The sequence below is a fragment of the Phyllostomus discolor genome, chromosome 1 (assembly GCF_004126475.2).
Source record: "Phyllostomus discolor isolate MPI-MPIP mPhyDis1 chromosome 1, mPhyDis1.pri.v3, whole genome shotgun sequence".
Lineage (NCBI taxonomy): Eukaryota > Metazoa > Chordata > Mammalia > Chiroptera > Phyllostomidae > Phyllostomus > Phyllostomus discolor.
The window spans coordinates 174,557,728-174,579,976 of record NC_040903.2 but is presented as its reverse complement, the minus strand read 5'-3'; the positions used below and the strand labels follow the sequence as shown (position 1 = coordinate 174,579,976).

General features: G+C 51.5%; 1 protein-coding gene across 3 annotated transcripts; it reads left to right on the top strand.

Moving 5' to 3' along the window:
* Positions 1-291: 291 nt before the first annotated feature.
* PARP16 (poly(ADP-ribose) polymerase family member 16) lies at positions 292-21,627 on the top strand. 3 transcript variants are annotated; one of them, XM_028508054.2, is made up of 6 exons: positions 295-1,153; positions 12,580-12,717; positions 15,207-15,413; positions 18,161-18,332; positions 19,723-19,864; positions 21,217-21,627. In XM_028508054.2, exons 1-6 carry the CDS (start codon positions 980-982, stop codon positions 21,353-21,355), a joined length of 972 nt encoding a protein of 323 aa, XP_028363855.1. In that variant the 5' UTR covers positions 295-979; the 3' UTR covers positions 21,356-21,627. The 3 variants fall into 3 exon arrangements, with proteins under 3 accessions (XP_035865144.1, XP_028363855.1, XP_028363856.1); XM_028508055.2 differs by having other exon boundaries at positions 297-1,153; positions 21,220-21,627; XM_036009251.1 differs by lacking the exon at positions 12,580-12,717 and having other exon boundaries at positions 292-1,153.
* The last annotated feature ends 622 nt before the right edge of the window (positions 21,628-22,249 follow it).

Sequence of the window (22,249 nt, the reverse complement as noted above, 5' to 3'; positions counted from 1 at the left end):
AAGTTTAGGAAATTATTTAAGAGGGAGGTAGTAGGTAGTAGCGATTCGCCAGGTGAGATTAATCACAGTCCGCGGAACTGGGACAAAGGCAAGTCCAAGGGCGGATCAAAAGGGCGCCTGGGTCAGCTTCTACTCTGGGCTTCTGTGAGAACCAAACGCAGCAGCGTGGAGCACTCCGCTAGTACCGCACACCGAGCAGCAGGGAGCCATTCCGGTCGCGAAGGGCGGGCACACCCTGCGCGGGGCGGGGAACGGCCGCGGGAAGGGGTGGGGTCTCGCCGGGCTGGGAGGAGCGCGGAGCAGCCTCGGGAGCGCGGCGCGTAGAGGGGAGGTAGGCCGGTGTGCGCGCGGGACGCGGAGTCCCTCCCGCGGGCCGGGCACGGTGAGGGGACCTGCACAGCTGGCGAACTCCGGCGGCGCCGAGGACAGCCGGGCGAGCGCCGGGGCTTTGGCGGCGCCCGGCCGGAGGCGGGACAGGAAGGCACCGGTGGCGCAGCAGCCTCGGGCCGCGCGGGGAGGGGGTTCTGCCCACGGTCCCCCCTGGGTGTGCCCCCAGCCCCAGGCCCCTCCAGAGGACACGTTTCAGCACGTCCCTGCCGCTGTCGTCTCATCCCCTGTCATAGCCCCTCCCCCAGGCCTGGGACCCCCGCCCCGCTGCTCCGGCCCCGTTATTCCCAGTCCACCTCTCAGCCCCACGTCGTGCTGACCCGAGCTCCCTGTCCTGTCCCTCTCCTCCACCGGTCCGTCTCCCCGGGCAGCGAGCGCCCGGGCCGAGACCCACGTAGAAGACACTCGTCAGCACGTTCTCACTCGGGTCATCTTATCCCTCTGCCTAGCTCCACCCTAGGCCCTGTCCCCTCTGGCCCTTTGTCCCCGGTCCCAGCCCCGCGCTGACCGCAGGCTCCCGCTCGCTCTGGAACCGCTGCGTCACCCCAACCCCCCAGCCCCTCCCCACCCCGGCAACTCGCCGCGACCCAGGATGCAGCCGGCAGGCAGGGCGGCCGTCAGGGAGGCGGTGGCCCGCGACTCGCTGGCCGCCGATCTGCGGTGCAGTCTGTTCACTTCGGCCCTGCAGAGCTACAAGCGGGACTCCGCGCTGCGGCCTTTTCCCGCATCCTATACCCGCCATGACTGCAAGGACTTTGAGGCCCTGGTGAGTGTGTTTTCCTTCCTCGGAGCTGTCCACTGCTTCCCATGCCACGTGTCCTGTGGAACCCGTGTTAGTAACCATGCCAGCCCCCAACCTGGCCTTGGGAAAGGTTTCCCTGAGCTAAGAACACCTGCCACCACCACCACCACACACACACACACACACACACACACACTCACGCCTTAATGTCAAACTACCAAGGCACTTTGTGGCTGCTTCCTCTTGTTAATGACAAGTGACTTCCAAGAGTGAAGTGGGGAATTAAATAGCTACAGAAGCCTCCACAAGATTTCCCAGTGTGGCCAGCAGCAGGGTGTTGATCTGAATCAGCTGACTCACCAAATAGGAAGTTAACAACCCTTTGCAAATACTCAAGACACCAAAAATAACCAAAGCCCCACTTACACCTTGATCTTCAAATGAGGTAATATATGGGCAGTGCTGTTATAAATTATAACATACAGTACACCTGTGAGCTGTTATTTCTGCAATGATTCACAAAGCACTTAATTTCTTGCAGCGTTCACTTCAGGTTTAGCATTCCAGGTATCAGTTATCTTTGTAATCCAAATGTTTGGCATTACCTAGCAAAATATTATTTTCCAAAATCGATTCTATAAGAAATAGAAAATGGAAGTATTCTATAATCATTAAAGACATTGAATTAGTAATTTACTCAAAGAAAACTCCAGGCCTAGCTGGTTTCTTTGGTGAGCTCTAACAGTCACTGAGGGAATAACTTCAGCCGGACATAAATTCTTTCACAATACTGAAAAGTGGTTAGTATAACCTAAATTTGATAAGGATGATATAAGAAAATTACAGGCCAATGCCACTCATGAATGTAAATGTGGAGGTCCTCTGTAAAATATTAGAACCCTGAATCAATGTATAAAAAGAGTAATTCCTCATTGACAGGTTGGGTTTATCCCAGAAATGCAAAATGAGTTCAACCTTTGAAAATCAATCAGTGTTATGAACCACATGAACAGATTAAAGGAGATGTTTAGAATGATCTCTGATGAGGTGGTCAGTGTTGGTTTCCCTCCTTGGTTTTACTTCCAGGAGGTCAAAGGACAAAGGCCCAGTGGCCTGGCCCCCACCTGGTCCACTGCAGCCCAGGCTAGGGATGTGTGGAGGGTACCTCAGGCCTAGACCAGCATGCACAGGTGTTTCAGGGTACAGGGAGTGGGAGGTCAGAGAAAGACAAACCAACTGACTTTCCCTACAACTTGTTCTGTAAATTCAGGTGTTCAGTTTTGTGAGCTTGTGGTATTGGGGCTTTGGGGACGACCCTACCTTTTTGTCAATAGATGTTAATGGAGCATTGCTGAGGGCCAGGTGCTGAGGATACAGAAAGACCCGTGGCAAGGTTAACAATGTGCTCAGCTGTACTGTGGTGTAATACCTGTACAGGTGTACCGCAGAGATATTGCAGGTTCGGTTCCAGAGTGCTGAAATAAAGTAGTTGTAATCTTTTTGCTGGTCAATTTGTAAAAGATGCAGTGTCTGTGAAGTGCAATAAAATGAAGTATGCCTGTATATACAATGGAGAAGCCCAGAGCAGGGACCCCAGCCCTTGGCACTGAGCTGGGGTGAGGGGATACTAACCAGGGACATGCTAGGAGGAGCAGCAAGGACGGGCAGACTCCAGGAGCTCACTGAGAAGAACAAGTCTGTATTCTAGTGTGGCTCTTATGGAGAGCAGGAAAAGGAGGCCAGCCGGAGCGTACAGGGCTTGTCATGTCCTGCCGAGGTGTGTAGATTGTGTCGTTGGTCAGAGGGTAGCATTGGTGAGATCCAGGATGTACTTCTGAAAGACCCCCATGGTGGCGGGGTAAGAGAGGGATCTGTCCAGGAGAGACTGGAGTCAGAGGGACCGTATTCCTCAGAGATGGTGCCCCACTGTGCACTTCATTCATTTTTACTGTAAACATCCAAGCGGACTGGATGCTCCATGCCTCTCCTCCTGCCAGAAGAATTAGGCAGGTGTGTTTGATATAGGGGATAAATGCAAAGGGAGCTTTGGAATGGTTTGCTTTGTTTATGCTTTTAAAGAATTATTTTTAGTTATGCAAGTAATGTTTGAATATATTTTTGTTATAAAAAATTTATATGATACCAACCGAGTAATGAAAGTGCCCTTGACAGAGCTCACACTACCCCACATCCCTCCCTGTAGGTATCAGTGCTCTCAGTTGGGGGCACACCAGTCCTCCTGTATCTATAATTCCTCAGAGAGCAGCAGGTAGCCCCAAAGAGCCACCTTCTCTAGAGGGACAGCCTGTCGCCCTCATGGGGTTCATTGTGCTGGTTCTATAGCACACCCTTTCTTTCAAGGGCCTCTGGAGAAACACAGATTCTTGCTAGCTTGTTCTGTCGCCATATGAGGGAACCCAGCCTGGGCCATAGAGGTTCTGGGTTGTCTGTAGGCATGGCTCTAATGACAGCTACCCAGGCGAAGGCCACTCTCCAGGCACAATCTGGTACAACCTCTGGGAGCGTGCTCACGTGCTTAGAATGAGATAAACACACTTCAGGTTTCATTTTGACACAAGTTACATGAGTTACAGGAAAAAATGTGGAGACTTTGGCATCTGGGCCTGGATCTGATTCAGTGGTTAACTTTGAAAGAAAGGGGAATGGGGTCTGGATTTGTTCTTCTGCATCATTTTGTGGTTACCTGAAGAAGGCATGGAGCTGTTAAAAAAAAGTCTCATTTGCATTTGTTTAGCTAAAAGCAATTGAAAGTAATATGTAACAGTTTATCATTTTCAGCCCTTTCTAATTAATTTTCTCCATACTGCAGGATGTCATTACACACCTATCATACTTATGTTGCAGTTTCCAAAAATTAGAGCCCTGGCTTGAATTACTTTGTTGATTACTGCTTTCCTGAGAATGCCCCCTGCTGAAACAAACTCCTGGCTTTACGGCTCTGACCTGTTCTCTCACACTCCCCAAAGTCCCAAATCATCTCCCAGGTGCCTTGTTCTGAGGATATTTTTATTCCGAGTCAGCACTTAAATTTTACACTGGAAGGTCTTTGTATTCCCAGTGCCTGGCCTGGAAGGTGCTTATCAGGTATTCGGGGAACCAAATTGGGTATGTGTGATTGCCCAGGCCGAGGGTTTCTGATCTTGTTCCTTGAGACAACGGTTGGCCTTATTAGGGCAGAGGATCTGTAGCATTCGATGTCCTGTAGCCCTGACTTTAGACTTCAGGTTTGCTTTGCTTTCCCCCTAGGAAACCCATTCCCTGATTCTCCATTAGCCTGAGAACCTTTTCTGGGGTGGGAGGTGGGTGGGAATGGTTTCTTTGTATTAATTCCAGGCCCTTGCCACTCAAGGTGGGGTTGAGGACCAGTAGCAGCGGCAGCATCTAGGAACTTGTTAGAAACGCAGGATGTCAGGTTCCCCCGCCCCATCCCCAGACCTACCTACTCAGGATCTGCACTTTTACAAAAAAGATTTTTTATTTTTAATTTTTGTAGAGAGAGGGGAAGGGGGGGAGAAAGAGAGGGAGAGAAACATCAGTCTGTGAGAGAAACATCGATCAGTTGGATGGGCTGAGTCTCTCAGGCCCCTGACTGGGGACCTGGCCCACAGCCCAGGCCTGTGCCCTGAGTGGGATGGAGCCACACCAGCCAGGGTAGGGTCTGCGCTTCCAACGCGTCTGAGAAGCGTCTCACCTAGCCTGCCCTGCTCCCATCTACCATTTGGGGGCCTGAACTGCTGTGGTTGCCCTCCTGGTCCTGGTCTCTGGCTGGCACTCTCTGGACAAGCTGGATCCCTGCATCTGGGCTAAAAACACCAGTAGGTTCCTCCCTGTCCTAACCCCGGGGCAGGCCTTTGCTGCCCACGCCATCCCCCACGTTGTCCAGGCACACGCTTCCTCGTCCTTTCAGACACAGCTGAAACCTCTGTGCGTACTCTGTGCCTCCCCCCGCCTCAGCGGTTAGGAGTCCTTCCCACGCACGGTTCCTTTGCAATATTATAAATTTGCTCTTACACATAAATGATACTGTGATAAACGTCCTTCCACATTAATCATTGTTATTTTCCTGAGGTAAACTCTGGAGGGTGAAATTGCTGGCCCAAAGGCTAACAGAACTTTCTGAGGGAGGCTTTTGATGCTCATTCCCAGATTGGAAATTGAATATTTACATTTACTGGAGATCATCCTTTACAAGGCTCTCAGCCTTGGTTCCCGCTGGGTCGCCTGGAAAGCTTTAGAAACGACTGCTGTTTGGGCGCCACCCTTAGAGATTCTGGTTTAATTGCTCTGCGGTAGAGCCTGGGCATTGGGACTTTTTTGTTTATTAGCAGAAAATATGTAGTTAAAAAATTTTCCTATTAATTGAGGAAGTGATAACAATGAGATTCAGTCCAGTCAGCAAGTGTCCATTTAGGTACAGACCTGATAGCTCAAGTTGAAGTTCTCAGTCTCACAGACTGCCTTTCATTTCCCTGCCCTCAGAGACGGTACCTGGGCGCAGGGCGGGTGTGCAGATATGGAAAGATGTGGACACGGACCTCGATACGAGGGATGTGACTGGCGGTGGGTGTGTGGCTGGGAGGATTCCTTGGCCAGTGGGGTGGTGATGCGGCGGATCCAGGGGTGGGATCCATCTTTCAGGTAGAAACCACCTCCTCCCTTCCCACCCACCCCAGAAATGCAGGCCTTCCCTCGGCTGATTGCAGAGCAGTAAAAAGGGATGTTTGATTAACAATAATAGTACAGTACCTGACACTTATAAGATACTAAAAGCCCCTACTACTTGCTGGGCACTGTTCTGAGCTGTTTCTATGTGGAACTCATTTAATCTCGTTAGATTCTCTGTCACCGTCAGCTAAGCGGGTGTGTGTTGGTGGTGGACCACCCTCGAGCTGCCAGGTGTTGCTGGTGTGAAGCCAGGGCGGAGGACCACTCCATTAAAGGGCCCGGTGATGACTCCTTTCGTGAAGAGTTCTCGAGGAAAGTAGACTCTCACCCCCGGTCTGTTTCAGTGATTTTCACCCACAAACCCAAGGGTTTGTGCAAAGCCAGGCGCACCTGGATGTAACTGCAGTGTTTACCTTTCCAGCCTCCTCTTGGCAGCCTGCCAGCTCCACCCACCTCTCCCACCCCCTGTTGTAGGTGTCACTTTGGTCCTGAGGCTGGTGACCTTGGCTGTACCTTTGGTTCATTTCCTTCCAGCAACTCCACCCACATCTAATCATTACCACCTCTGGCATCTTTCTAGATAAGGATTTTTTTCAGATGCTCTGTCTTTCCTGTTGCCAGTCCTTCTAGGCCAACATTGCTTAATGTCTAAACCTCCATGTACCCACCTTCTCCTGGAGACAGGAAGCACCTGGGGCAACTTCTGTAAGCAGATTCCTGGGCCATCTCCCCAGGAGAATGTGGCCCCGGTGGTTGCTAAGTGTCCACTGGGCTGTCTGCTGCCCGACCCAAAGCAGGGAGGTCGTCTCCTTCCAGCGCCATTAGTCCTCTCTCTTCTCTGCTCTTCCCTGCTGGTTCCTGCCCTTGGCCTCTGTCACCCAGTGGTCAGTCACCCAGACCACCTCGCTTTTGAGAGGCTTCCTTTCTCCAACCCCACGGCTGCCTGGCACTGCCCACCATTCAGGCCTTGCCCCGGCTCCCTGAGCCTCTTCTCCCACGGAATCTTCCTTGTTCGTTCTCCCAGAGCAGAGGCTGCAAAAGTGTGTTCTGCGGGATGACAGGTTTTGTTTGTCCTCTAACCTTTTAGAAATTGGGAAATTAAGAAATAAAAGCTAAAAAAAGATTTTATTTATTTTCCGAGACAGGGGAAGGGAGGGAGAAAGAGGAAGAGAAACATCAGTGTGTGGTTGCCTCTTTCATGCCCCAGCTGGGGACCTGGCCTGCACCCCAGGCAGGTGCCCTGACTGGGAATTGAACCAGCAACTTTCTGATTCACAGGCCAGCACTCAGTCCACTGAGCTATACAGCCAGGGTGCAGATTTCTTTTTATGTACTTATTTTTTAAAAAACACTTTATTTATGGACCCTGGCTGGCGTAGCTCAGTGGATTGAGCGCAGGCTGTGAACTGAAGTGTCGCAGGTTCAATTCCCAGCCAGGGTACATTCCTGGGTTGCAGGCCATAACCCCCAGCAACCACACATTGATGTTTCTCTCTCTCTCTATCTCCCTCCCCTCTCTCTCTAAAAATAAATAAATAAAAAATTTAAAAATAGTTAAAAAAAAACCACTTTATTTATTTTTAGAGAGAGGGGAAGAGAGGGAGAAAGAGAGGGAGAGAAACATGGATTGGCTGCTGTGCACGCCCAACCGGGGACCTGGCCCACAACCCAGGCTTGTGTCCTGACTGGGAACTGGACACCCAGCCCACAGAGCCACACCAGTCCGGGCTGGTTTCTGAGGCTCAGCCACCTGGGTAAGGATCACTCCTGGGTAGAAACCAGCTGGACCTGGGGGCTGGGGGCTGGGCCCTTTGCTAGCCCAGGGGCCTCTGTTCAACAGCCCTCACCACTCTTTCCTTGAGTCCCCCCTTACTCATATTCATCACCTCTCTGGCTCTGGGGGCATTTGAGCCTGGGACCACGTCTTGGGACAGGCTCTGTTCACTTAACTGCCTCTCTGCTAAGCTCCTTCCCTCTGGGAATGTTCTGTCTCAAAATCCTCCAGGGCCCATTCTCATCCTGCCTGCTCCATAAACCCTTCCCTCTGCCTTCTCCCTCATCCCCCCAGAAATGCCTGCCCTCCTGAACTTGTGTTCTCCTCAGTCCAGTTCAATAACCTTCCACCACCGCGAACAACAGGTTGTAACACTTGTCTCCTCGCCCCGCTTCTATTGCACATGACATGAGTCTTTCTCCCTACTTCCTACAGGGCCTCAGCACAGCTGGTAGCTGTCTTGGTTGTATTATTTGGGGGTGGAGTGGGGAGACACCAGAAACCTTCCTGATTAGTTTCCCAAGGAGCCTGTTCAAGTCCTGCTGGAGTTGCTCCCTTGGGCTAAGATATTTAGTCCATTATAAGTGTCTCCATTGATAGGAGAGAGTCACAGAGATCGGACCTCAGAGTCAGGCTGTCTGGCTTCATGGTCCTGCTACTGAGGAGCTGCAGGATCCTAGGCAAGGTGCCCCAAGCCTCTCCAAGACTCAGTTTCCTCCCCTTCCCAATGGTGGTTATGCGGATACAATGGCTGAGGCGTGCGTAGCACTCAGCCCAGCACCTGGCACGTGATAAGGCCTCAATAAATGGTAGCTTTCGCTGTCTTGATCTGATCTCCGTGCCAGGCTCTAGGCCGGCTGTAGGGGCTGCAGGATTCATCAGGTGGGGCTGGCCCTCAGGAAGCCTTTGTTCCCGCCAGAGTTGGGGCGGCCACAGAGAGTCAGTGCCAACCTCGGACTCTGCATGGGGCACCGGGGAGCCCAGAAGGCGTGGGCGGGCAGGAGCAGGGCAGGTGACTTTAGACAGAGGGCACTTGAGGACTGGCATGCTGGGAGCAGGTGAGAACAGTGTCGCAGGGGGTGCTGTTAGGCAGAGAGGCCAGAGCAGATTCCTGAGGGCCTTGTGAAGGACAGGGTGGCTACATTTAGCAAAGAAAAATGTAGGCCACCTGTTTAAATTTGAATTTCAGAGAAACAACAAGTAATTTTTAAAATGTAAGTATGCCCCAATTATTAAGTATAACCCAATTATTGCATGGGTTATACTTATACTAACAGTTTTGTCTTGTTATTTATTTGAAACTCAAATTTAACTAGACAACTGTATTTTATCAGACAGCCCTGCTTGCGTGCTTGGTCTCCAAAAAGCCCTGCAGACAGGTTTTGGTTCTAAGAAGAGTCCTGTTAACTTGTTGAAGCAGATTTATTTTTCAGAGTAGCCTGAAAAGTGAAGTAGGACCTACGGAAGCACCGTCGAGGAGTTAAAGAGTGGGGAGCAGAGAGGGCAGCCTGCAGGGCATACCCAGGTGGCCGGTGGGCGGGTGGGTGGCAGTGGGAGGGCCTGAGCCCTGGAAGAGGGCCATCCCCAAGGGAGCTCAAGTGAGGCCTGGGTCAAGCTCGGAGCTGGGGGCAGTCTCTGCCACTTCCCCAGATGGAGCTCCTGAAAGGACCTGGCTTAGCTGACTGTCATGTTGTGGGGCTTCCTGTGCCCAGGCCTGGACTGTTGGCAAGGGCTGTGGCTCGCAGGTGGGACTTGAGAACAGTGGTGGGGACGGTAACAGTGGGAGAGAAGATTCAGCTCTGGCTTTGGGATAGCAAGTGTGGGCCAGGAGTAGAAAAGCAGGCAGGGGACGTCCCAGGATGTCCTTTGGACTGGGCAGACAGCAGGCCATCTGGGTGGCGACCTGAGGGTGCACCATTTGGAACACATCTTCAGGTACCTCAGTGGCTCTGTATTGCACAGAACAAAGCTCAGAGACCCCAAGGGGGGAATCCAAGGCCTTACCAGGCTGATCTCATTGCCTTCTCACTACTGTTCCTCCTAGCGACCCCTCCCCCACACTCTGGGCTCCAGTGACACCCAACCACCTGCAGTCAGTGCTGACAACACCCACGGCAGTCCCACTAACACTGGAGTGCCTACTTCATGCCTTCCTGTGGCTGTAAGCACTGGGCTTGCTTAACTTGATTAACCTGCTCGGAGATCCTGTGAAGTGGCTACCCCTGTTATCCCATTATGTATTTGAGGAAACCAAGACACAGAAAGTCAAAACAACTCACTCCGGTCACAGAGCTAGAAGCGGGTATGAGAGCCCAGGCTTGGACCCCGCCTGCCCGGGAGGACAGCCTTCACTATAAGCTGCCCCAACCACACAGCGCACTCCCGTGCTTCCCCGTCTTCGAGTATCAAACCGGGTCGCACGGCAAAGCCTTTCCTGACCTCCCCCTTGTCCCCCAGCCTCTACCCGGCACAAGTCCCACTAGGTCTCCTTAGTAGTTTGTATTCATCTTTGTTATGAGAGTGAAGGTTTAAGTCACAATGATTGACGTTTCTGACTGTCCACTTGCAGCACCAACACTCATGGAGCATTTGTACACCCCCCCCCCCCCGCCCCGTGGTGGTGTTTTTTTAAACTCTTGTTCCACAAGGAATGTACAGATAGTTTTATCAGGAGTCTGAGCTGTTGATTGACTCTTTGGAACAGAGACAGGAATAAAGCAGCCCTGAAATGTTTTCAGTTTTCAACTACAGAGTTTAAAAGTAAAACCCCCAAGGTCAGCATCCGTGGTGTAAAACACTGGGAAAAACCACTGATACCCATGAATGACCAACTACATCTGCAGTGAAAGCATGTGGGAGTGTTGTCAGTGAGAAATATAAATAAGGGAAAAGAAATGGACATGTAGAGACCAGGCGCTGGGATTCTGTTACTTTCTTTAATCTTCCCGACACCCTGACGTGGAGATAGTGGGCTTCCCATGTTCGAGAGGAGATTGAGGCTCCACCAGGTCCAGTGCTTTGCTTAAGGAGCTGGATTAACTGAGACAAGTCACTTTCCCCCTCCCCGCATCCAGGAAAGAGGAGAATTAGAAAAATGCAAGACTGTCCCTGGCCTCTGGGAATCCTGGCTGTACTGGGGAGAGAGTGCAGGGGCTGAGTGCCTTCGGGGTTTACAGAGAAGGTGCCTGTGTTGGCAGAAGTGGGGGAAAGGCATCCAGGGTGTTACAAGGGCGTCCAGAGTGAACAAGGTTTGGAGGTGGTACAACCCAAGGCATGTTCACAGATGGCTCCAGTCTGCAGTGGTGTTTTTAAATGCCACTCTAGAGAGAGCTGGCTTCTGGTCATGATTTCTGAGTAAAAGCTAGTTACTTTGTAGCTATGTTAGTGCGTATGCCTAGTCCCTCATCGAAAAACCCGGCCCCGACTGTGTTTTGGAATTCAGCTTCTGACAACTGTGTTTGGAATTCAGCTTCTGACAGATTTTCCAAAGGTAGCAATGTGGTGTAAAGGCACAACTAAACTGACATCTTCCAAGGGCCACACGGGCACCAGCCCGAATCAGGAGGCCCTAGGACAGGTCACAGCTTTCAGCAGGGTGTTCTGTTTCTGTGGAAGTCCTTGCAGCAGGCCACACAGAGGTCCAGCCTGCCCCCAAGGGTGACAGCTCGTGGGAGGAGAAGGGATTCATGTCGGCTGGGTGTAGGAGCTTCTCTGGCCCCATGAGGCCCCATGTTTGCAGAGGCTGGTCTCTCTCACGAGAGTGCCGTGTACACAGCTGTCGGGGCCCGCACAGAAAGTCACTACACTCAGGGAAACCCCACACCCTGGAGTCCCCGCTCGTAGTTCCTCCCAGTGTAGGCGCAGCCTGCCACTCTGGGTCATTTTTATGCACTATGGAAAACAGAAATATTTCTTGAAGCTATAAGATATAAGAATCATTGTATATAGGCCAGTGATGCCTTAGCCCCCTTCAAAGTAGGCAGGCACCTTGGGACTTCACACAGTTCCAGTCACCATCAGCTGTGCTGTCGTATTTTCCTGAACCTCATCGATGGTCTGATATTTCTTCCTTTCAAAGGTGATTTTAGTTTTGGGAAAAGCCAGAAGTCACAGGGCACCAAATCTGGGCTGAAGGGGATTGAATCACCTGAGTAATTTGATGTTTCATCAAAAAAACTGCAGTAGACGTGATGCATGAGAGGGTGTATCGTCGTGATGAAGCTGCCAATCACCAGCTGCCCCTAGCTGTGGCCTTCTGAATCATCCAAATAGTCTCTGCAGAGGAATGTTCAAGCTTAATGCAAAATTTGATGTAGATTTGTTGCTCTGCCTGCTTAGTCATTTTGAATTCAATGGCCACACAGTACTCATGCTCACTCATTGACGTCTACCACCCCCACTGACCAGTACAATGAAGTTGTCATTGTTCACACACGTGCATTCCAGTCCACTCTCCTTGGCTGCCAGGTCACATGGTTGTGGCACAAACCGTTCTCTTTACATCAGCAATGACTGGACTTAGTCTGGACAGTCCTCGCATGTAGTCGTCATACTACCTTTCTCTGGCCTTCAAGGGGACAGGCTGGCAGGAGGTTAGCCAAAGCTTATTTTCTCATACTTTGCGGGCCCTTGACCCACCCATGTGTATATATCATGTATTTGCTAACACTTCCAGTGAGGTTGCATCCCATAATCAGAATTAATGTTCCTGCAGCAAAATATAACATGAAATGGGATAAGTAAAGATTAAATGAACCTCACGTCAGCTCAGGGCAGGTTTTGTACTGAAGGAGTTACAAAACAACCTTTCAGTGTTTGGAGCTTTGGGGGCTGGGTGTTACTTGGAAAGGCTATGGTAGACCTGTGCGTTTTCCTCCTCTTAGGAAATTCCTGACACAAAAGTGGTGCAGGTTGTCTGCTGTACCACTAGAGGGCCCCTGCTTCTCATTTTGTCTAGGATCCTTGCTAATAGAGGTTTTCCTCACTTCAGCTTGCAGATGCCAGCAAGTTACCCAACCTGAAAGAACTCCTCCAGTCCTCCGAAGACAAAGACAAGTGGGCCTGGGACCTGCTGAACTGGATTTTATCCTCAAAGGTCCTGACAGTCCACAGTGCAGGGAAGTCAGAGGTGAGGCTTTGGTCCCTAGGAACCTGTGATCCTAGGGACCTCCTTGTGCACCAAAGGACCGGGGGAGCTTGTTGTCAGTGCAGACTCCTGGGCCTGGCCCCCAGAGATTCTGAATCTGTGTCGGAAGTGGGGCCCAGGAACTTGTGCACTGGCAGCACAAAGCTGTGTTCTCTCTCCTGCTAGCTGTGTGACCTTGAGTAGGTTTCTTGGTGCATTTCAGTACCTCAGTTTCCTCATCTATAAAATGGGGATATGAATAGCACACTTCCATCAGGAAAATGGCAGTGAAAATTGAATGAATTTTCACACTTAGAAGAACATCTAAGGGCATGTACTGAGGGCTCAGTAGATGCTGGGTGTTGCAAACACCGCAGGTAATTCTGATAAGGACAGACCCTTGACTGCACCTTAAGAAACATTGGCCCAATCTAATTGTTAGGAAACAGAGGCAGAGCCTGAAGCAATGGAAAAGCCCAGGCTCTGGGTTCAAATTCCACTCCCATCCATAAGCAGATCTCCTTTTCCCAATTGAGAATAGTAACAGTTACCTCAGAGGGGAGCTATAATAGAATGTGTGTCACTCCCAGGATAGTTTTTGGCATAGACCAGACATTCCATAATTCGGTGTCCCTGGCCTGGCTGCATCTCCCGGGGACAGGCTGGGATGACAAGGGCCAGAGTGTGGGATGGCAGATCCCCAGTCTGGTGCTCCTTCCTCTGAGAGGCAGCAGAGGTTCATCTCCACTGTTCTTCACGTAATTAGTCAATTTTAATTTAAGAGCTGTCAGTGTTATAAGCTTCTGTTAAAGACAGAAATTCTCTTTAAATGGCAGAGAATTTGATGTCCTGAATTCTGGTGTCCAGGGACACCCGCCTGTGTCAGATGGTAAAGTGACACAGGGAACCCTGGAGCGGGCACGTCGGGAGATCCACATTCAGGTCCAGGCTGGGCTGTTAACTCTCACGTGGTCTCTGGGTTTCAGCTCTGTTGTCTGTTAAGTCAGGGTTTATTCATTCCTCATGTGGGCATCAGGCACCTCCTAGGTGTTGCTGCAGGTAAAGTTGCTCACGCAGTGGCTCCTTGGCATTTGTTTATGGACCAGTTAACTTCCATAAAAATGTGGATTGTTGCCACCCAGGGTTATCAGCTTTTTATTGTGCCCATGGAAAGACATTAACCTGCCGTGAATCATCATCTTATAAAAGGATGTTTTAACACAAAAAAAGGAGGATGGCCCTGACCTCAGAATATAGAACAGTCCTTCCAAAGAGAGGATCATGGCAACCTGAAAGTAGTATAACTATATCTGTTACATTGCCCTGATTTTCCTTTCTCTTTTCTTTTTTTAAAGAATTTATTTAGTTTTAGAAAAGGGAAGGGAGAGAGGGAGAGAAACATCAATGTGAGGTTGCCTTTTTATGCTCTTCCTACTGGGGACCTGGCCTGCATCCCAGGCATGTGCCCTGACTGGCAATTGAACCAGTGACCCTTTTGTTTGAAGGCCTGTGCTCAATCCATTGAGCTATACCAGTCAGGGTGCCTTAATTTTTCTTATTTGATCACAACCCAGAAAAAACTGGGACTCACCAGTAGACTATGACTTACTGTTTGGAAATCACTGAAATAATGCGGTCTCTGCCCTGAAAAAGATTATTGCCTCTCAGGAAGGAGTTCACCTTCCTGTATCAATTAGCTTTTGCTGTGTAACAAACCATCCCCAAAACCTAGTGGCTTAAAATAACACTGATTTTTCCTCATGATTCTGTGCATTGATTGGGTAGTTCTTCTGGGTGGGACTGGCTATCCTGGGGCTGGATGACCTAGGGTGGCCTCCCTTACATGTGTGGGGCTTCAGCGGGGATGGCTGCAGTGGTTGGAGCCTTCCTCTCGGAGGCTCTCATCCGCTGAAAGGCCAGCAGGGCTTGTTCACACAGCAGTGAAGGGTGAAGGGGTCCCTGCAGCAGGCAAGAAGGGCAAGTCGTTTTCAAGTCTCTTTTTGCCATATGTTTACTAAGGTCCCATTGGCCAAGGCAAGTCACATGGCCGAGCCCAGATTCAAGGGGCAGAGAAATAGTTTCCATCTCTTTATGGAAACTTGGTAGAATTCTACCTGCAAAGTCACATTGTGGAGGGGTGGGAGAAACAGAACGTGGCTATTTTTTTTTTTGCCATTTATCACGCTTTTCTACCTGCTGAAGGTATTGTAAAGATGGAATACAGGAATTAGATGTGAAAGTGTTAGGAAAATTAGAAGTGATCGTTAGTTAGAAGGAGCAATGCAGGCTTCTCGGCCAATTGTAGGGTAAAACCATTATTAGAGGAAGGCACTCTTGAGCTATAAGCTCAGAGCTTATTTATAAATTGATGTCTTTATTCTCATGAAACCAGTTATTTCCGTGTGCAGAGTCCACTGGACTTAGGAGGCCATGTTGGCAGCACATTTCACCAGCGTCCCAAATAAAATTGTACCTCCCTTCGTGTTTTCAAGTTTGAAAAGATCCAAAAGCTGACCGGTGCCCCTCACACTCCTGTTCCCGTGCCGGACTTCCTGTTTGAAATCGAGTACTCCGACCCAGCAAATGCCAAATTTTATGAGACCAAAGGAGACCGAGACCTAATCTATGCCTTCCATGGGAGCCGCCTAGAAAACTTCCATTCCATCCTCCACAATGGCCTGCACTGCCACCTGAACAAGGTGGGGCCTGCACCTGCTGACTTGGGGGGGTGGAGGAGGGTCAGTGCCAGGGAGGGCTGGGGAAGCGCCCGGGAGGGGTCAGCTCACTAAGGCCCTGCTGCTCCAAGTGCGGTCCGCAGACCAGCAGCGGCAGCGGGGAGCCTGTGAAAATGCAGAATCCGGGCCCACTCTGGACCTTTGGGAATCAGAACCTGCATTTTAACAAGATCTCCAGGTGACTCCTGTACCAATTACAGTTTGAGAAGCTGGACCTACAGATGGTTCCCACCTTGGCTGCTCATTTAGAATCCCTGGGGGGGCCTGTACAAACCCCCCTGCCTGGCTGCATCTCAGACCAGCTCAGCCAGCGTCTCCGGGAGTGGGGCGCAGACACAAGCAGCACGCTGTAAAAGCTGACCAGGTGACCCCAGTGTGTGGCCAGCACTCACCACTCAGTATGGTTCTGGGGCCTGTGGCATCTGTGTCACCTGGGAGCTTGTTGGACTAGTAGAATCCCAGGGCCCAGCCCAGACCACCTGATGAGAAATGGCACTTTAACAGGCTCCCCAGGGGAATCACTTGCAGGTTGGGGTTTGGGAAGCACTGGTGGAGGGGCCCTTGGAGAGGCTGAGGGCTGTGGCTGCGCCAAGGAGAGGCCATTCCCCTCCCACCTTGAGCTCACTGCCTCCCTTTAGCTCCCTTCCTTGCAAAGCAGTGCCACCCACCCCTTCTCTGCTGGCACTTTTTTGCCTCTCAGTGAAGTTTAGAAGAAAGTGTACAGATAGGAGCCAAAAAGGCCACTTAAACTCTCTGGGTCTCAGTGTCCTCATCTGTAAAATGGGACGCCATGACCTGCTCCCTGGTGTGCTGGGAGGATTGAAGCAGTTCGTGAATGCCGAGGGCCCTCTCTGTACTAAGCACCAAGGACTCTGCTTTCCTAGGCTGATGGAGCGGGACCGGGTCGTCGGAGTGCTGCAGCCCTTCCCCGTGGTGACGGCGCCTGCCCTGTCTGAGGGGCTGGCTCCCTGAGCCGCAGGCCAGCGGAGCTGGGGCTGATGCAGCTGCGGGCGGGAGAGACTTCCCGACTGTGCTGCAGCTGAGGAGCGCAGTTGAGTTTTGTTGAGGATGACGGGCTTGTTTATACTGGCTCTCCGCGGACTGTTCCCGCCAGGCTACTGGAATCCGGGGCCTCCCTGCTCAGCAGTCGGCCTGGAGAAGTGGCCTGCAGATCAGTCTCACACGCCGGGCCTTCACCTCAGTGCGCCCCAGAGTTTGCTGCTTAGTGGCATCTTATCAGAGTCCTTCGGTGAAGGGGCTGCTCTTCCAGCCCCCTCTCGTCTGGGTTCTAAGTGAGGGGCCGGCCAGCTGAAGCTGGGAGGTCGTTGTCATGGTAGAGACGCGGCATCTCCCACTCCTCTGCTCACTGCAGCCATGCTCGCGGTTCTCGGGTCTAGGGAAGGGCGTGCATATAGCAGGCATAAAGGGAGAATGGACCTGGGGTCAGACCAGAGGACATCACTGTCTTCGCTGAAGGTCTCTGTCAGCTTTTGAGACATGGAACCCTGCCTAACCCAGCAAGGGGCTTCCCAAAAGCCAAGCAAAGGCTCGTTTCATTTGCCCCAAGCTTCACTTCACTGGCTTAGAACTGGGGGAGTCGGGTGCCACCGAATGGGACATTCCTCAGTTCCCAAGCACAGGATGTTCAGCGTGCCGCCTGAGTCCACTCACCGCCTTGGGATGCTGATGCTGTGGCCCCAGAATAGTAGCTCTTCTGGGTAGCTGCTACCTGGAGTGCTGTGTTGAGAAGGATTCTGAGTCAGCGGAAATGAGGAGCAGGGTTGATGTCTTTATGTTGGCCTTCACGGTTGATTATCGATGTCTGCCATGGGCAAAGGATGCATTTGCTATGCCCTCTGCAGGCCCAGCTCGAGGTGTTTAACCTGATATCCTCCTCCCTCACCTGGCTTGCTGCCTCACCGAGGGACCCGAGTTTGCATGCACCACCTGGGAGCTGCCTTCTGGACTTTTGGACATTTTCTAGGTTAACACCAATACAAAGAGTTCACCTTGCCCTGCCCCTTCTGTAGGCCTTCCTTGTTCAGTCACAGTTTCTGGTCTGAGAGAGTCATTTCTTCTCTAAGTAATGGCTCAGGTTACCTCCCCCTGCAAGTGTGGCCCCCCCAACTCAGTACACAGGGCTGTGGCTTTGCTCCTGAGAGCCCGCCAGCATTGTGTGCTGACGCATCTGTGTGGCAGGAGTGACTCTGTGACCCACGACACAAGTCCTGCGACCAGTGCCTGCGCCTCCCGTGTGCCAGGCGTGCTGACTGGTGCTTTCTACACTGTCTCACTGAGTCCTCGTCCACCACCTTGTGAAGGAGACACCGTTATCACGGTTTCATAAATGTAGAAACTGAGACCCAGAGAGTCAGTATAACTTGCCAGCTTGTTGGAGGTATAGGCAGGATTCAAACTCAGGTCTGTTTGGACTCATGTGTTTTTCACTCAACCTTGACCTCAGGAATGCCAAGTTCACCAGGCTAGTCGGGTATATCTGCAGTCAGTTAAACTGTCATCAGGTAGGAATGTTTAGTAATAACCCCGTGATGATGTCATAGGATTATTTGATCTTGTAACTTTTGCAGGGAGAAAAAGAGGCTTGGGAATTTTGTGTTTGTGACTCTGTTAAAGAAAGACCTGTGTCATCTTGCTGTGCCTGTCGATATTTACCCAGTCTTGTTTCTTTTCTGATGGCTCTGCCGACCTAGACGTCCTTGTTCGGGGAAGGGACCTACCTCACCAGCGACTTGAGCCTGGCCCTCATTTACAGCCCCCACGGCCACGGGTGGCAGCGTAGTCTCCTCGGCCCCATCCTCAGCTGCGTGGCTGTGTGTGAGGTCATTGACCATCCAGATGTCAAGTGCCAAACCAAGAAGAAAGGTGAGTGAGCACTTGGCCCAGACCTGGGCTGCAGGCCTCAGGGTGGGCAGGCTCTCGCTGTGGGCCTAGCTGTCGGTGGAGTGCCCATTGCACACCAAGGATGGGCTGAGTCCAGAGCAATGCAGGACAGGGGTCTGCCTTCAAACGGTGAGCAGTCTCCTCGTGGACTGAACACACAGTGGAAAAGGTATCACGTACTATAAGGTGGTGGGTAGAGTGGGCCAGGTGAGGGGGCCGATGGGGTCCGTGGGGCAGCGCAGAGGAAGGGGCAGTCCTGGTGGGTCCCGATGCTCGGAGCAGGCTCTGGGGAGGAAGTGAGTGTGACCGCTGAAGGGAGTGTGTACGGCCAGAGCGTGGGCTCCTTGAGGGCAGGAAGTGGGTCTCATTCCGTCTTGGGCACCTGGTATCAGTGGGGAGCCGGTATGTACTTGACGTTCAATAAATACTTGCCAAACTGAAGCTAAATATGTGTTTAGACCTGTCCCTGCGGGCTGCTCTGGTGTGTGCTGGGGTTCCTGGAGGGATGAGCAGCCTCTGGGGCCGTGGGCAGAGAAGCCCAGGCCTCCAGGAGCAGGTGACCAGCTGGCCACCTTGTGTCCCCAACATGTCCCTTAGATTATTTGTCCAGTACCCCCTGCTGTTTTGCCTGCAAAGGTTGAAGAGTCACAGAACTGTCATGCTAGTCTCCTGAAGTGGTCTGTTGGTTCCACCAAGGAAAGGAAAATTGAGAAAACTGTCCATTCCTGGCCCCTAATGTAAAACAACTGAAACTCTGAGGAACAGGCCCAGGCCTGATGCCACCCTCCTAAACCACGGAATGTGAATATTTGCATTTATAATTCTTAGGAAGTTTGCAAATCGTGACATTAAACATGAAAACAAAACCTTGCAATGTCTGCTGTCACACGACTTGGGCCTTTTTTAAAATTGCTAACGCATTTAATGTTATTCAAAGGAAAGCTTTGTTTCTGTTTGTTTGTTTAAACAAGGCTTGGTGTGGAGAGTAGGCGGTGGGTTCTGCGGAGTTTGAGTCCAGCACGGGCCGTTTACAGCGCCTGCTGGAGGCACGCGCAGGCCCAGTCCTGCTCCCTCCCAGACTGTTGCCTTTTGTTTTGGGTATCAATCTGCTGCTTTCCTCTGCTTTCCCCGGTTCAGGTTTGTTTTCCCCCTCGTGCCTCTTTTATTTTCGTATTTCTTTTTTCTCCTTCTCCTGTTTGTCTCTGTTGATTCTCCTGTTTTGTACTGTGCTTCACATACATACACACGCAGGCCCATTCCCCAGCCTGCTAGGACCCCTGACCCATTTATACTCATAATTTGCTTCTTTTATTAGTGCATTCCTCTCCCCACCCGCCAGTAAAGTTGTGCTTTATTTACCCTTCTTGTTCAGATTCCAAGGAGATAGATCGCAAGAGAGCGAGGATCAAGCACAGCGAAGGGGGAGACATCCCTCCAAAGTACTTTGTGGTCACTAACAACCAGCTCCTGCGAGTGAAGTACCTGCTGGTGTACTCACAGAAGCAGGCCAAGAGGTAAGACGGATGGGCCCGCTGAGGCCCAGGAGGACACCTAAGGGCTGCATTGAAAGTGTTGGGTTCTTTGTTCTCAGCACCCCATTTCCCCCAGCCGAAGGCCTCAGCTATGCATAAAGTATGTAAATTGCTGTGCTAGACGTGGTGAGGGGTGAGGGTAAGCTAGGATAAGGTGTGGTCCTGGCCCTCAGGGGACTGTATACTCTAATGAAGAAGACAGAGGAGATTTAACACAAATCGCAGGAGGGACTGAGTGAAGCCAGATTGGCTGCCCCAGACTGCGAGGCCCCTCAGCCACCGGGGCTCCTGATCTCAGTCTCCAACCCACTGATCAGATCAAGCTGAGGAGTAGCGTGTGACTGGACACTGGCTGGGCCTGTGTGCCGCCCAGCGTGCTCACTTTCCATGGTGGCTGCTGAATCACCCTCTTCCCCTCTCTGGATCTGAGATGTCTCATCTTCATCTTTAAAGTGAATGTAGTGAACCCAACGGCAGATGGGGTCTTGCGGCTTCTAAGAGCCCTGGTGGGTGCCCCATCACCTCTCAGTGGGTGGCAGGCAGTTTGTGCACAGGGTCCTCCAGGGTCGGGGTCACTTTGAGATCTCCTCTCGTTGTTGGAGTCTGGCTTCTCCTGGGGAGGAGCAGCCAGCAAGCAGGTAAGACAGGGAAGGGGGTCACTTTGAATACTCCCTACTCCTGCTTGTACACACCAGTGGTTTCCATGCTTCAGGATTTCATAAACCAGGAAAAACCCGCCCTCCCCTCAAATTTGGGAAATTTGTGCAGGGCTCCTGAATCTGGGGGACATTATCCTTTGGTTTAAAATCATCTGGCTTGTTGTACTTGAAATTTTCATTCCTTCCCACTTCTCCCTGGAATGTCCTGCTTGGATGGTTTAGAGACTGTCTCCTAGTGGGCCAAAGAGGATCTCCCCAGTGTGGGCTGGTATCTGTACGTGTCTAAAAGTGAAAAGATTTTGCTAAGTGACCTGCCCCCTGCTGCCATCTGGGCAGACACCTTGAGTGAGGGTGTTCTCCTAGGTGCCAAAGTCCTGCTTAAGAAAAGACGGGCTAGAGAAGGCCCAAGAGGAGCAGCTCTGAAAGAGAAGCTCGGGATGAGCTCACCGCATAGCTGTCTTTGTACATTTAGAACATGTTCTGGGGAAAGGCGTGTCCGTGCCAGGGCAAACAGCCTCGGATTTCTTGAGCAAAGGAGAACGCACGAAGCTTCATTTCATGGCTCACTCAGAGGGTGAAATTCATCATTTCATCTTGGAGCCAGAAGTTGTTGCATACACTTTTAAAAAATGTTTTCCACATTTTGCCAACATCACTCTTTTTTCCCCCCTTAAGCAGGGCTTCGAGCCAGCTGTCCTGGTTTTCCAGCCATTGGTTTACGGTCTTGATATCCCTGTATCTGCTGCTGCTGCTCATAGTGAGTGTGATCAACTCCTCAGCCTTCCAGCACTTCTGGAATCGTGCAAAAAGATAATCTTTTGGGGCCTGGTGTGGGGACCCCCTCAGCCATGTGCCTTATGACAACTTGTGCTGTACCTCCTGTGTCCCGCCTCTGGTCAGGGTGAGCCTGGGGGCCAGTTGGGGACCACAGGACACTTTTCATATGCCATAAATGTTTCGATTGCCTTTGATGATGCTCCCAGCCACACTCCGGCCAACAGGGACTGCTGGTCCCTAGCGCATAGGTTTCGGGGAGCCCTCCTGTCTACTCCTGCCTAAACAGTCCTAGGGAGTTGGCTTTTCGATCAGGGCCAAAGGAAAAAGTCCTGCTGCATTTAAAAACAAAGTGTCCAAGCTGTCAGCGGTATGTTTACAATCGCTCCTGGCGGACTCTGGACCTCTCTCTAATGCCTTCTGGACGGCGGAAAATGTGTAGTGGGGGCGATAAATCACGAGGCGGTTGCCTTGTTTTGACTTGAGACACTCAGGAGGAAAGTCATGTTTCTCATAAAAATCGGTGGGACAGTTTTTAAATTCCATCCACCTTTGTGAGTACAAAACATTTTCAGTTTTTTTCAAATCAACAAACAGCATTCTGCTACAGCTGTGCCCGACCGTGGCCCCACCGTGGACGAGGAAGGAAGGAGTCAGGTCTGATGAAAGATACAAACCTAACAGTGAGCAACTCAAGTCATCTTTTTAAAAAAACCACTGACCGCTGGTTACAGCTGCAGGCCTGCCTCCTGCTCTCGCTCTCACAGCGCTGCCTCCGCTGTGGCCTGCCAGCCGGCCACCAGGGCCAGCCGTGGGCCTCCGTTGCTGCCTGCCTTCGAGACAGAGGCCTGCCTCGGTGTGTCACCTGTGCGTGGGGACTGAGCCTCCCCCGGAGGGGTCACGGGTCTCCGGGACTCAGCCTGGGCTGAGCACA

Coding starts and splice junctions, on each gene's coding strand:
- PARP16 (XM_028508054.2), top strand. CDS start 980: ATGCAGCCGGCAGGCAGGGCGGCCGTCAGGGAGGCGGTGGCCCGCGAC. Junction 1,154..12,579: donor GCAAGGACTTTGAGGCCCTG/GTGAGTGTGTTT, acceptor TCCTCACTTCAG/CTTGCAGATGCCAGCAAGTT. Junction 15,414..18,160: donor TGCACTGCCACCTGAACAAG/GTGGGGCCTGCA, acceptor CTGCCGACCTAG/ACGTCCTTGTTCGGGGAAGG.